This window comes from Corvus cornix, chromosome 1A (assembly GCF_000738735.6).
Source record: "Corvus cornix cornix isolate S_Up_H32 chromosome 1A, ASM73873v5, whole genome shotgun sequence".
NCBI classification, from domain to species: Eukaryota; Metazoa; Chordata; class Aves; order Passeriformes; family Corvidae; genus Corvus; species Corvus cornix.
This window is the reverse complement of record NC_047057.1, coordinates 8,497,692-8,512,477: the sequence shown is the minus strand read 5'-3', so window position 1 is coordinate 8,512,477 and position 14,786 is coordinate 8,497,692. Positions and strand designations below refer to the sequence as shown.

The 14,786-nt window shown below is 35.0% G+C and overlaps 1 protein-coding gene across 1 annotated transcript in view; it reads right to left on the bottom strand.

Moving 5' to 3' along the window:
• Positions 1-14,786, bottom strand: part of SEMA3E (semaphorin 3E) — a 133,020-nt gene that overhangs the window by 30,294 nt on the left and 87,940 nt on the right. Inside the window, exon 5 of the mRNA XM_010395684.4 lies at positions 5,360-5,453. Within this exon, the coding sequence (XP_010393986.1) occupies positions 5,360-5,453 (94 nt within the window). The remainder of the gene's footprint in view (positions 1-5,359; positions 5,454-14,786) is intronic.

The following is a 14,786-nucleotide window of genomic DNA, read 5'->3' as shown; positions in this document are numbered from 1 at the left end:
ATATGAATTGAATGGTGGCATAATTATGAATGATTATTCTGAAAAGTTAATAGTTTGGCAGCTGGGACTGGTTCAGACACCTCAGCTGAGCTGGAGCTGAGAATAGTTTTGCCTTAGGCTTCATCATATACAGAATGGATATTGCCCTGGAAATACCTGGTTGTGATTTAGAGTAAAATATTAGTAAATGAAGTAAAAATTAAATTTAAATTATAGCATCTGTAGAAGTTAAGGTTGCCCAAAACTAATAGAGAACTTTATTTTTTAAACAGCACAGAGCAGCTTAAACTGTAGAATTTGCCAGTGTCTTTACAATGTTCCAAACAATCTTCACAACCCTAATTAATGAGTTATGTTAGTCATATATTCCCCGTTGGGAATTCTGTTGGAAAAATTCATCAGATTGGCTGGTATTCTTTTTAGTTTTGGTGATGTGTAATGCAAAATGGGATATTTTATCTTTTCAACACTATAATGAATCTTGGAAAATGCATCAGTGCAGGGTAAATGATTCATCACATATTACCAATGATCAGGACTGACATCTGTAAGTCCAGATGTTCAGAAGTTTGGATATGGAGTCTATTCCTTTTGTTTGACATAGGTATAAAATGGTGGTTTAAATAACTAACCTGCTGGTATGGCATTCTACCATATACTGAAGAAGTTATCACTAATTGTACCTCTGAGATCCTGAGGGGAGAAAATGGAAGTTCCAGCCCTGGATGGATATTGTTCCATGAAAAATATTTTACAGATATATAAATTAAATCTGATTTTTACCCTGAACCATTAGTAAACTAAATATAAGTATCCTGTGTGAACAGACAGGTCACTTCACCTAAGAACAGCGAAGGGACAGTACTAACAAGTGTGACTGTCAAGTATCTCAGCACGAAAACATTCAACATGATTCTGATATACTTTGCACTTGTGACTCTAAGAGGATCTTCTCTTGTCCTTTCCAATAGTCTTCTGTTTAAATGCAAGTTACAAATTTTGAACACTGCTAGGTTTTTACAGGTGCTGACCAATTCCAGATTTAGAGATAATCTAAGGTTGAGGCTTGAAGAATTCTGGAAATATTTCTACTTTTTTCCTCCCTTGAAAAGCTACTATCACATATTGATTCACTCCTGTCTTGGCTGCAGGGTTTTATACTGCTGCACATCACACTGATTAACCTCTACTCAGTGAAAATCAGCTGAGAACTTCAGAGACCTTCACTGCTCCTCCCCTCTTCCAGTCTAACCTCAGCTTCACGTTAAATTGCTAAAATTTAAGTTTGGTTAATCAGGTTAACAGCCTGGTTAATCATGTTCTAAAAACAATAAAAAGTTTCTTCTTTCTTTATTTAAGCAAACAAAAAACTCCCATGGACCTCAAAGACCAGTTTTAGCTCAAGTGATACGCACATACTTTTAGCTAGCATTCTTTTCAAGCGAACAAATACATCAAAATTCAACTGTGACCATTTAAAAATTCCTTTACTTTTGTCCTTTATTCAAAGCCAAATATTCACAAATTAAAATACAAACTTTTTCTTCTAAACCCTTCAAAATTCCTAGGTGACAACCCCAAAGCAAAAGAGATTGAAGCATTTAAATTAAATTACTCATACAAAAGATTTCTATTAATAGGCTGCTACCACCTTAAAGGTGGCATGTTTTGTGTACCTGCTTCAAATTGGAAGGTAATTCAAACACAAGCTATTATTCATCAGTAGGCTTTTTTTTTGTGTAAAATGGAAAATTTATGTTATGAATAGAGGATTACAACATAATGAGTAGAACATAAGCTGCACCTTTCATGCATTTCTTTGACTGTCAGTCAGTTATTACTCACATGACAACTAAAATCAAAAGACTAATTCACATTTTAGCAAATGATACTTTTGGCAGTATGAAAACAGCAAATTAAAAAAGCGCCCAACCTATTGTTTAACTGTAAACTAATACCTCTGTATATTTGTATTTTCTGTCTGTCACTCAAGTATTTTGTCTTTTGTTTTGAGACAAAATGTATTTTTGTCTAGAGTAAAAGAAAATACACAAATACCTAACTTTTAAAACCGTAAAAGCAGAAAATATTTTTTTAATGGATTCCCTGGATATTCACCTATTCAGATGTAGTTTAGGTTTTTCACCACTTCTGCTATATTGCAGGTAAGAATATATGGACATAAACTAATTTCTCATCTTTCAAGAGCTAGTGTGGTCTAAGTTAATCAGTGTGCAAAATCTGGTATCAAAAATAGTTTTGGCTATTGAAAGCAGATGGAGGAGTTCATTAGGAATAAAAGTCCAAAAGTTTTATATACCATTGAGCTCAACATAAACATTTTATTCAGCCTGTCTTCCATCCAACTTCCATTCTGTTTCCTGATGCTGGCAGTAAATTAATTGATTGTTCATATATTGAGGAATTCATCAAAAGCTACTTCACCAGTGGGTCAGAGAACCTACAATAATGCTTACAACAGCACAGATATTTCATTTTCAAGCCAAGTCACGAACTGTTGTTTTCTTGAAGTGGGTATTTTAACTCTTGTGTTGAAATACATAAAGAGATGCAGAACAAGAGATTATCTTTCTTCCTAAATTAATCCAGCTAAATCTGGTCCTAATTAGTTATGGTGCAAATGATCTTTCAAGATCAAGATTTTAAAAGCTTTTAAATCTTTATGAGAGGTATGTAAAGTTTTCTTGTTCGCCTAACCCTTTCTGTTAGTCAATGGTGATGCTCGTGTAGGCGCTGTGTTAATGTGAGGGGCAGAGGTGGGAGCAGGTTTTGAATGGTTTCCTCAGGAGGGAGAAGGTGCTGGGGTGTGCTTTGCTAACAGGTTTGCATTAAACCTTTTCAAGGACATGCACATTGGTTGAACCTGTGCCACAGAGTGGAGACAACTCAGGGGTGCAGCCTCCAAGATCATGCTGACTTCATACCAGGAGCAGATTTCACTTTCTAAGAAAACTGAAGTGCATGAAGAAGAATTAAACTTCCAAGCATTGGAGGAAGGACTGGAAGACCAGTCCTGGAGGGTGCATGGTGTAGTTATCATCTCCTGTCACGGGGTAATGGCCATCATGAGCTGAACTCAGTGCTTGTCTGAATAAAGGAGCATCCCTTCCTTCTCAGTGCATTTGGCATTACAAGTCTGTCTCATTCTCAAATGTCAGTTAAAAGATTATTATTCACTGTGATTGCATCTAGGTCTTCTAACCTTTTCAACTGGCTACCTGCAGAGATAAAGGACATACATCTTGGAGTCTAAAGTGCAGCATTTTATTCTGTGAACTCTGTGTCTCTGGTTAGTAGAAATTGGTAGAATAAAAAAGAATACATGGAAATTCAAATTTGCTGATGATATTCTTCCTAAGTGCTGGAAGTGTTTCAACTCCATTAGTTACAAATACGAAAAAATAAATAAAATAATAAAGTCTTTGAAGAATTTTGTTATGCTTTTAAAATATCACTGCACGATAACTTGAAATTATAGAATTTCCTAATGGATGGCTAGAAAAATGGCCTCTAAATACTTTGCTGGTTTTGATGAAGGGGTGAAAGTTAGTCTGTCTTTTGGTGTATCAGTGATCTGATAAAAAAATTATTTTCTCCTGTTAATCTTGCTACATTACAGAATTTTTAGCTTTGTCAGAATGATTTTATAAGTGTTTGTCAGTGGACCTCCAAGAATCTAATCTCCCTTTATCAGGGAAAGGCTTATTTAATTGTTTTCTCCTTCAGATAAAAATATGAGGATCCATAGGACCTCCCATAATTCAGGCAAACTCTTAAAGCTCAGTGGGACAATCTGGCTTCCATTTAAGCAAATAAAATTCACATTGATCTCACAGTAGGAACATGATCAGGTTAATTTATTTACTTAGTTCTATCTGAGGAAAGGTTGAGAAGGACTTCAAGATTAGACCATGAGGTTTCAGGCCTACAGCAATTCCATGAGTCTTTGTTCCCAAGCTAAGCTGAGACTGGAATTTGTCAAAAAGTGTAGAAACAATTTAGAAATAAGGGTTGAATAAAAGCGTGACAATCTGTGCTTCATGGACTTTGGAAGGTCAGGCAAAATATAGTGTGTTTTTCTGATCCTTCTATGACTTCTTAACCCACTAACTCTTAAGAATTTAAGCTCTTATTTACTTTCTTTTTTTAATGACAATGAAGAATATTTTGATGAATTGCTGCAATGGGAAAGATTTTACATTTACATTTACATTTTACATTACTGCTGAAGATTCTTCTTGTAATTAATTTCTTAATGTAAGGGAACAAATAAACATAGCATGTAAAAATACATCTGTCACTCATGAGCAATAGTTCATCACCACCATGGATGAGCCGTACCATTGTAGTTAATCACCAGAGAATTTATCTCCCAGACTGGAAGATGCAGAGACAAATGTAAACATCAAAAGGGCCCTAAAATCCTCTTTTTTAATCCCTGAAAAATATAAAAATTATTTAATCTTTAGCCTCTTTTCTCTAGCTCTTTCTCTTAATGGATAGTCCTTTTGAATGCTTGGGTTTTGTTTATGTTTTCTAAACCCAGAAATCATTGCTACTCCCTAACTCCATCTAGCTTTTACCCTTTACCTGCTGTTCCAGGCTATTTTTAGTCAATGTACACTTAGTCAATAGTGCCAAGACTGTCTTTGCTTCATCTCACAAAATGTTTTAAGCAAACATATTTGAGTAAAACCCATATGGTTTGCTATATCACAGCTTCGAAGATCCCAGTCCTATAGTGATACACTTCCCAGCAAGGCACAGAAGAGCACTCTCAGTACAGCTTCCTGGCACTGCAGGACTGACTGAATTCTACTTTTATATCTTTTGAGTATAAGATCAACTTTTCTAACATAGAATCACCAGTTTGCGATAGTTTTGTTAGAAGACAGCATTAAAAAAAAAAAAAAAATCTTAAAAATGGTAATTTATATGAACAATAAAGCTTGATATAAATACACTTAAATTCACTTTTTTACAGGGTGCTTGTTGCTCAGATTCATCTCAGTAGATGAAAACAAAAGTGTTGCAAATGACTAAACCAGACAGGCTTCTTTGCTTTTAAGGAAAGCAGGAAATGATTATTTCCATAATTACACAACAATCTATTACCTTCAGGATGGCACATGTCATTCAACATTTCACTTCAGTGAGACACCCTTGCTGTAGTTAATGCTGCCTGGAATGTAATATTAATGTGGGCAGCACCATGAGGATTAAGTCTGACATGTGGAAGGTTGCAACGGAAGGCTGACAACACTTTGGTGTGCTGAAGAAAGAGACTCAGAATGACAGATTGACAGGACTGTGAAGCTTGTCACATAAAGATCATTACCAATTAAGATGGAGGTGAAGGAAGAACTGGGGTCAAAAGGGCACCTGCCTCGTCCTCTCTCAAATTTGTGCGATTCCAGTTGAAACAGATGATCCTTAAAAAAAATGACAGAAAACACCATAAACCCTACAGGCAAAGAAACAGTCCTCAGAGACAAGCTTTAACTTTGTTATACCTTTGTGAAGGATTGACTTCATTAGGGAGAAAACACAATTATGGTTGCTCACTGATGTACTGGCAAAAATTCTCTGGGTTTCTACAAATCACCTTTGTGTGTTCACTGCCCAAAAAGAATCAGAAAGATATGCACTAAAATTGCATTTATTTCATTTCTGTGGGAGTAGGGAGGGAAGATTCCTCTATCTCTTCTCCAGATTATCTAAACATTAAATAGATATCTCACCATGGAATGTGTTTTCCCCCTTTAAACAATTTTTTTTTCCCAGTAGTTGTTAAATATATCATACTGTGTTATCTTCTCTTCATAGCTTTGAGATGTTTATATATCTTCTTCATAGAAGTATGTTTAGGAATGAATCCCCAGTTATGGTTTTCAGAGCAGATGTGATTTCTTCAGTGGATTTAACAGAATATCAGTATAAAAAAATATTGGCAACTTGGTTTAATTTGTCTGTATAAGGCTGTAAAGACTGAGAAAGAATTTACAATTTAAATTTTCATTTGTAATGGTAGGTTTGTCTCAGCTTTCACAGAAAAGCCCATTAATGTCTGATTAAAATATCAAGTGAGAGCACAATATTTTTAATTTAGATATTAACAGCATGCCACAGAACGCAGAGATGGGGAGAAAAAAGGGCAAATACAGAGAAAGCGATGAAAGCTTGATAAGAAATATGCCACACAGCCATCAAGACTAGCAAATATTTTGATAATTTAGTAGTTTAAGCTCTGTGTAAAGTTTTACTCTAAAGTCCACTGAAATGTGGATTGGATAAATGTAACCTACTTGTTCATTAAACTAAATCTCAGGTCCACATTGCTAATATATGAGACAAATATTTTGTGAGGCATAAAATTACATGCAACAGGAAGCCAGATCTCCCAGAGTTTTTAGAAGTACTTGCCTCAGTCTCTCCCTTACATAACACATTATCAAAAAGGTCCAACAGACTTTTTAGTCATAAAAATCAGGTTTCATTAGACTGGACTTTTCAGGAATTTATTAGAATAACTTGGTACTGGCACAGAAAAAAGCTCTATAATCTACAACCTACAAATCTTCTCAAGCAAGTACAATTGCCCTAAAAGCTAAATGAATTTTCTCTTCAGGTGACTTCAAGACAATTACGCTCTCCTGAAAAAAGAAACATAAAAAGACAAGGAGCAAAGAAGCAGAAGGTGAAAAACTGGAAAGACAATAATAATAATAAAATAATAGCTTAAAAGGACAGAAAAAAAATATATATATAAGGAAAGTGGAAAGTAGTAGAGCTCTTAGTTCCAACTAATTGATGAATAATTGAATCTTTCTGTGCATTTAATTTAAAACAGTTAACCTTGAATTTGTCACAAGGCCCTCGACTTTAAAGCATTATTCACATCTTAATCCCCAGATCAGACAAGCTGATGTACCTGTATTCCATTCCCAACAGTCTAAATCATACATGTCATTTTGCTGCAACTTCTGGTCAAAAAGAGAGAATCCCAATAGTTAGAGAGCTTCTATAAAAAATGGGATGCAACTCAAAATGTAGTTCTGGAAAAACAGGACATCTGTGTCATGTGTACTTGCAGTGAAAAAATCATAAAAAGTCATTAAAAAGTGATAAAATAAGGTAAATTAAGGAAAAAACCATAAAAAATTTAGCTAATGGACCTAAAACTCATGAGGTAACAAAGCATTCATAATATCACCTCTCCAGAAGCTCCTTTGTTGGCCTAACCCTGGTATGTTAGTGCCATTTAGTTGTTAAAGCTGATGTAGCAGAAAATAACTGCCCTGGGTAGAGACTGATGGTGCAGGAATATTAATTTATGCTGTATCAGCAACTATTGCACATCAGTAGTAACTATTTCCCCTCTGCTGTTGGGTAAATGTCAAACAATGAAGAAATATTTCCCTGTGTGTGGAAATCTCAGTCCCATTCCATACTTTTCAAATATTACATACATTACATTACATACATTATTTTTCAAAACTAAATACTGTAACATTTTGAATCAACAGTGGATAAAAAAAGAGTAAGGTGAGCTCAGGAAGGAAAAGAAAAACTTTCTGAAATAATGAAAAAGTACTTGGGAGTCATAATGGCATAAAATTTGATGTACAAGAAATATTTCTAAAAATCATCTAATGTTATGTTTTCTCTAATTGGGTATTAAAAATAAAGTTACTCATGAAATACTTTCTCTTTTGGGATTCTCAACTAATCTATTTGTCAGTGAATTGGTTCAATAAAGATTTAGAAGTAAGTGGAGAGACAAACCAAGAGTTAAAAATTGACAGATTATTCTGGTCTTCATGCTTTCTATTTACTTTTCCCCACAGTAAAATAAAAATGCATGTGCCTATACAAGGAAGAAGTAATAAATTAAAACTGATAACAGAAAAAAACATACTCAGGTAAAGTGATCATTTTGGGAACAATATTGTTTTGAAACCATACTTGAAAAAGTTATATTATCCGTACTTCCTAGTTTATAGTTTGTGGCTCCATTTCATCCTACATAGGCAATGGAAACTGAAAGTTTTTCTACTCTTGGAGGAGACATGATCCCACCAGGTCTTCATAACTTACACTTCATGTTTTGGTCCTCCCCTGGTAAAACACCACTGGTACTCAGACCAGGGAGATGTGGCCAGTACTGGAATCTTGTGGATGATGTGGAAGAACTTTTCATTACTCTACACAAAATTATACCAGCACAATGAAAAAGCTACTAATGTAGTTAACCATTTCCCTGAGAACCAGAATTAAATCAATGGTAAAGACAAACCCATCTCTTTTAACACTCATGACATGAATGTGTTTAAAACAGCTAACTATGTGACTAGAATAAAAATGCTAAACAATATGCATAGTATTCATTCATTATCTGGAATTTATGAATAAGGATTGTAGGTTAAATATGTAATCTAGTGTTATCAGTGGGGGTAGATAAAAAATTGGATTTCAGTGCAATTCTGTGGAATTTTTGAGAGGAGGTCACTAGTTTTGATATAAAGCAGGATGTATATCTCATAAATGCTTGCAGACACATGTAACTGTCTGAAAAGTGGCTGAAAATGTAAGCAATTACTCCTCCAAGAGAGATTTTCTACCTTCAGCTTTTAGGACAGCATGCCAAATATTCCATGGTTGCAATAAGTTATTCCTATCACTGGGGCGAGTAACTGAAGTTCAGGTGTTAGATGTGTCAGCTTCCATGGGATGCCAGTTTAAATGAAATAAGCATTACACATTAATAATCAGCTTTGAAGGCTAATTCCATAATTCTAACCCTCCTTGCAGTTTGTGACATTGGAATCCCTTGAGAAATGTCAGAGTAAAACTGACAGTTTCCTCACAGATTATACAGCACATCAATTCAACATCATAATTTATTTTATGGTCATTTTTCAGTGGTTAGGTAAAAACTATGCAAAAGCACATATGGAGGGCTGGGAATGGAATTACATGTTTCTACATGTAACTTGGTAAAAGAAGTGGGGTTCTGGGTTTGATTTATGACACCAATGACTCAGGAAACATAATACACTTTCAACTATTATTAAAATAATAATTTTCTTTTAAAGAAATAGAAGATACTTTCAAAGCATCAAACATTTTGGCATTAACTTGATATGAATTGACAATTTTAGACAATGAAGAATAATGTAGGCTATAAAAATAGTGAAAGAAAAGGTCAATCAGAGGCATTAAAATTTAAAGTCTGAATTTAACTTGTTGCAGAAAATTGCTTTCACTAATGCCAACTGCTGCTTTGCTCTGGGTCAAGACAACACTTATGCATGTGATTAATTTAAAACATATGCTTACTTCTATTCCTGTTCAGCAAAGTACCTAAGCCTATTGTGAACATTAATACAATGGCTGTATCTTTTCACTAAACCAGGGACTTAAAAATACAGAGGCTTGAGTTGTGTTTTCCTAGGATATTATTTTTATGAGAGAAAAATAATCTGGTTTTCTGTAAGGATTTGTGGTGTTTTGGTTTTTTCACTTAAATTTTATTATTTTCCATGTAACAAAAAAGTAAAACATACTGGCATTTTTAAAAGGAGATTGAAAACATTTCATAACCTTTAATTACACTCTTAATTGTGTATGCATGTGTTACAACACTGGCATAGTCTGCTCTCCAGGAGACCTGTGCATTTCTGTGGTTGGTAGGGGTTTTTTGTGTGGTATGTTTTGATTTGTATTTTGCTATTTTGTTCTAACAAGTCCATGTTACCTTGCCAGATAGTAAATCATATTTAGAGTACAGTGGGGAAAGGCTGTGCAGATTTTTGTAGCTATATTTTTAAACACTGGCTATAGTAGTCACTACTGCTCTTAAAGCCCTGGACAAAATTCGTTCTCAGCTTTAATGATCTCATAGTTCTTCAACCTTAGAGTAAGAATGATATTACATGCAAGATCTGTTCGTTGCATTCCATTTCTAGGGGTCATGTATTTTATACTTTTTTGAAGAGAACTAGAAAAAAGAAGGTTCATATGCAATGTGAATTGAATGGGAAAGCATAAAATAGAGATGCACTGCTTGTGCAAAGCTATGAGAAATGTTCTTTTAAAACTCTTAGTAAAGCCACATGGTGCTAGTGTCATATATGTTGCACTCTTTTTTATATTCAAGTAATTCTTAAACCATTAAAAACGGGGGTGTGAAATCAAAGATTCGCTGTATTTTATCATAGTGTCCTCTTTGAGGTGGAAGAAGGTTAAGAAGGGCTGGGACACAATGAGAGACACTGAGTCTGCAGGGAAAGGACATCCCAATGGACTGGCTTACTGAGTGACCTTGTCAAGAGGGCTTTGACCAAGGGCCACCAGAGCAAGAGAGACGGCTGCAAACGGAGGGGGTATGGGAGGGAGAGGGCTGCCAATGGCATGTGCACATCCCTGCTCTGAGGACAGTGTTCAGAAGTTTTTCTTGTGCCTATGTGCAATATCTGAGGTTAATTTTCACTTGCAGGGTTATATCCTCTCACTTACATTGAAATCTCTTGCAATTTTGCCCTTTCTCTTTATGAGAATGACATTGAGACATTTGTCCCAAAACAAGTTGTATTATTCTTGATTTCACTGGTTCCATGTATGATGCTTTTGCTTTTTTTTTTTTTTTCCCTAACACTATCTTAGAACCCAAGTGACAAAGCAATAAAGTAACATGTGAAAAGCTATGATTTGAAACCGTCACAAAGTTAGGTGCACAGCGAGACACTTTTGCAGCTTTATCAACAGTCTTTAGAACTATGGAAATTAATGTAAATCATGAAATCTCCAAGACAGTAACAGACTGTATTTTGTAGAAAATAAAACTAAAAAATACTGAATATATCAGGTGTATTTTTCTAAACAAGGCATACATTTGTTGCCCATATGTACTTCCCCATTTTTTCAAATAAATTTAAATCTGGTTTTACCTTAACAATGTATCTTTAAAATATCATTTTGTACAGCCATGTTCAGTCACACAGCCCAATGTGAGGAATTTATTACAAAATTAATCTAATATAGGATTTGTAAAGCATTTCACTGCTGTAACTGTATTTTTTCTCATGTGAGAGATTGAATACTGAGTGAATGCATAGAAATTTTGTGACCATGACAAAAAGTGAAGTACAATGTACAGAATAAACCTCATCTTGATTTCTATTGTCTTTCACACTATAATGTTTTTATTATAAATTCACATATAAATTCACTTTCTTTTGTTCTGTATATTCTCAAAATAGAATTTTTCACTTATTTTCTCTTTCTTTTATACTTATCCTTACATTTTTATTTCAGCATAGAAAGGCACATGGAATACACTGTGCAGATGCTTCTTTAAGGAAAGACGAACCTTGACTTCCCCATTAAAAAAAAAAAAAAAGCTGAAAAATCACAGAACATCTCTGTAAATCAGCAGAAAATATAATTCAAATATAAGTCTCCAAAATGAACCTTCAACTCCATGACCTGCCTTAATCTGTACACTTGCCTCATCAAGAAGGCACATAGTAAAAGAGATCTACCACAAAACAGTTTGTCCTTGTGTAACAGCAGAAAATATCTTACTGGGTGAGGCCTGAAAAGGTGTCTCGTATGATTTAGCCCTTTGTATTTAAGCAGACTAAATTCAGGTGCTAAGAGTGTGCTTTAGCATTTTCTGATAAATATAGTCCCAAACATTAGATAGATGTGTAATTACTACAAAGCCAACTAATTCATTGAAAATTAAAAATCTAAATCCAGCAGAATATAATTGAATTTATATAAAGGAACCTGTGCTCCAAATACTTACAATAATACTAATAAATTTCTATTGCAACACACTTCCCTATTTCAGTCACCATAAAACAGGCATGCAGGTATATAGGTGAGCATGACAAGGATATCCCAACAGGGAAAAAACTTTTCATGTTGTATCTTCTTTAAATAATCCAAACATTAATTTTCAAAAGGATCTAAGCACTGGCAAAAAATCTCTTCTCGTTGTCAGAGGATTACTAGCTTTTAAAATTACACCTTCAGCATTCACTGAACTTTATTTTCCAAGCCAAATGGGAATGCAATATTTGGAATGGAGTCCTCAAAAACTGTCCGAAATAGTCAGGTCTCTGCTATTTGACATAATTAAGATTATTTGGGAGGTAGTATTTCTTCTGAGGATCTGTTTTCAATCCTCTTTACTATCCAGTGACATACTGAAAAGATCAATCGCCCTATGGGATGAGAGTGCATAAATATTGTAGACATTAAATCCTCCCTAAAAATTCAGAGGCATTTTTCAGGTCTGTGCATTTTATTCCACAGTTAAATGATTAAGACGCATTGGGCTCCAATCTGAAAACGTATTTAAAATCTGGAGCTGTGTCAGACTGCTGTCTGAGTTTGCAAAAGGATTAGCAATTTGTGACTTGTGTCAAAATATCTGGCCTAAAGTGACAGAAATAATATATTTTCCTGACTTAATGAATGTGAAAAAATCTGGCAAAAGATAAAAAAAGATCCCACCACACTGCACATAGAAATCACAGGCATTTATCCCTAGCAGCGCACAGTATTTCAGTAGCAGTGATTGCATTGGTCAGAATTTTAGAAGGGACACTTTTGTGTGAGCTCAAACTGGTCACATAAACTCACTAGTCTTATGGCAAAGAATAGAACCATTAGAAAATTTGATTATATTGCACTGATATGTTAGTTAATATGTATGAAAAGTCCAGGGACATAAAGGCTCCCTATAATTAAAATGCATTAAAATATATGAGTAGTTATATATGGTGATACAGTCTTACAACCAAGTGCAAGAGAAGGTAAAGATAGTCCAGAAACACTATACAAAAGTGAAGGGATTTCACTGTGGAGAAGTGCACAGTCTTTACACAGAGCCTCACTAACCAAGGCTTTTCCTTTTCAATGATTTTGACAGGCGAAACTTGTGCTGAGATTGTGAGGGTCACATCAGAGTGAATACCAAATAAATTCCTCTCTAATGATCTAATCTAATGATTGCTATCATAAAAACTGGGGACAAAGGTCATGAAAAAGCAAAAAAAGGAAGTATGCAGCTCAAAGGATAAGCTTCTATCTAGGCTTTGGTGATGAAAGGAGGAAGCGATGCATTGGGCATGGAAAGGACAGCAGCTACCTTCAACTGGGAATGGATTTCGGAAGGACTCAGATAACCTGTTCTGTCTGTCTCCATGGTGGGGAGCCTCAGACAGCCAACAGCCCTTTTGCAGAGTTTCAGCAGGGGATGTTGAAGTTGGCCGCTCTGAAAGAACAGGCAGGGGAGTGGATGCATTGCCTCCCAATGACACTGATGAACCACTAGCAATACTTCTTTTTACTTTTTAATCTAATATAATTTTTCTATATAGATATCTGTCAAATAAGAAAAAAATCAGTCATATATCATGGAAGGATTATACAGTATTAGGGGTGCATCTTATCAACCTGCAAAAATGTTAACTAAACTTTTTTTTTTCCTGGTTTTAATTATGATTAACTCCATATTGATCAGTAACTCCATTCTTCAAACAATGATATAGACTTCACCAGGTGCCGTCACTTAGAAAAATACTTTCTTTCATAAATAAATGTGGTAGAATCTAAAAATCATTATAATGAGACCTGGAATATTTCAGTTACCCCCATCAAATTACCACACAGTTGGAGGATTTCTTTCTCTATGGGATAACACTATTATTCCTCTTCATGGATTCATTCTCCCTGGACCATCTGTGTTTAATCTTCCAAAGGCCAGGTCTAATACGATGGAAAATTCATTTCATATGGCAGATCACATACTCTACCAATCTCCCAAATCGAACTTACACTTCACGTATGGCCGTATTTAGACAATATTCAAAAGTGATGAGTGTAATTCACCTCATTTTATGGATGAAGAGCCCTGTCAAGAAAACATGTTGTCTGTTGCAACATGTAAGAGTGACTGATAGGAGCAACAGTGCTGTTGCAGAATACTTGACTTTCTCCAGAGCATTTCACTTAGTACATAGCTATTTGATAAACAATGTGCATTGTAGAATTAAGAAACACAAACAGTTGACATAAATAAAAGTACAGTTCTTATGAGGTATCATTGATGAATCCTCCTTTACTGACACTTTCCATAAATTTTATGTTTGCTACTAAGATATATTTTTAATTTAGCAGTGATTTAAACAATCATATTATTTCTTTCCTATTAAAAGGACTATTTACAAAAGGACTGAGGAGGACAAAATAATGAAGAGAAAAGGTTAATGAGAGCTCAGGTGATGAAATGCTTGGAATACTGAGTTAAAGGTCAGAAGCTTACTAAGTAGATTTTAATACAGCCATATCCAAAGTGTTGTATCTTGGAATAGGGAACAGAGTTTATATCTGAAGTACATCAGAATACCCGTTCTGATGGACGTTCAGGTCCTTTTTCACACTGCTTTCACGTATCAGACTGAGGTGCCTCATTTAGGATCTTGGATATCCCAGATGCCTTGTTAAAGCTAACACTGACAGGCAACACTAGGAATCTTTCCATTTACCTTGTTATATGAGACTGATAATTAGGTGCCTCAACTAAGCGTGTAAACTGGGATAACTTTGTGCTTGAGCTAAGAACTTTGGGTCAAGTGCAAATCACTGAAAAGAGATTTCTCATTGAGATTGCCATGCCAAGAACTCAGCACTTCAGTCCATGAAAGAGGAATCTCAAACAGAGGTAGGGCAGTGACCTTGCCTGTACACAC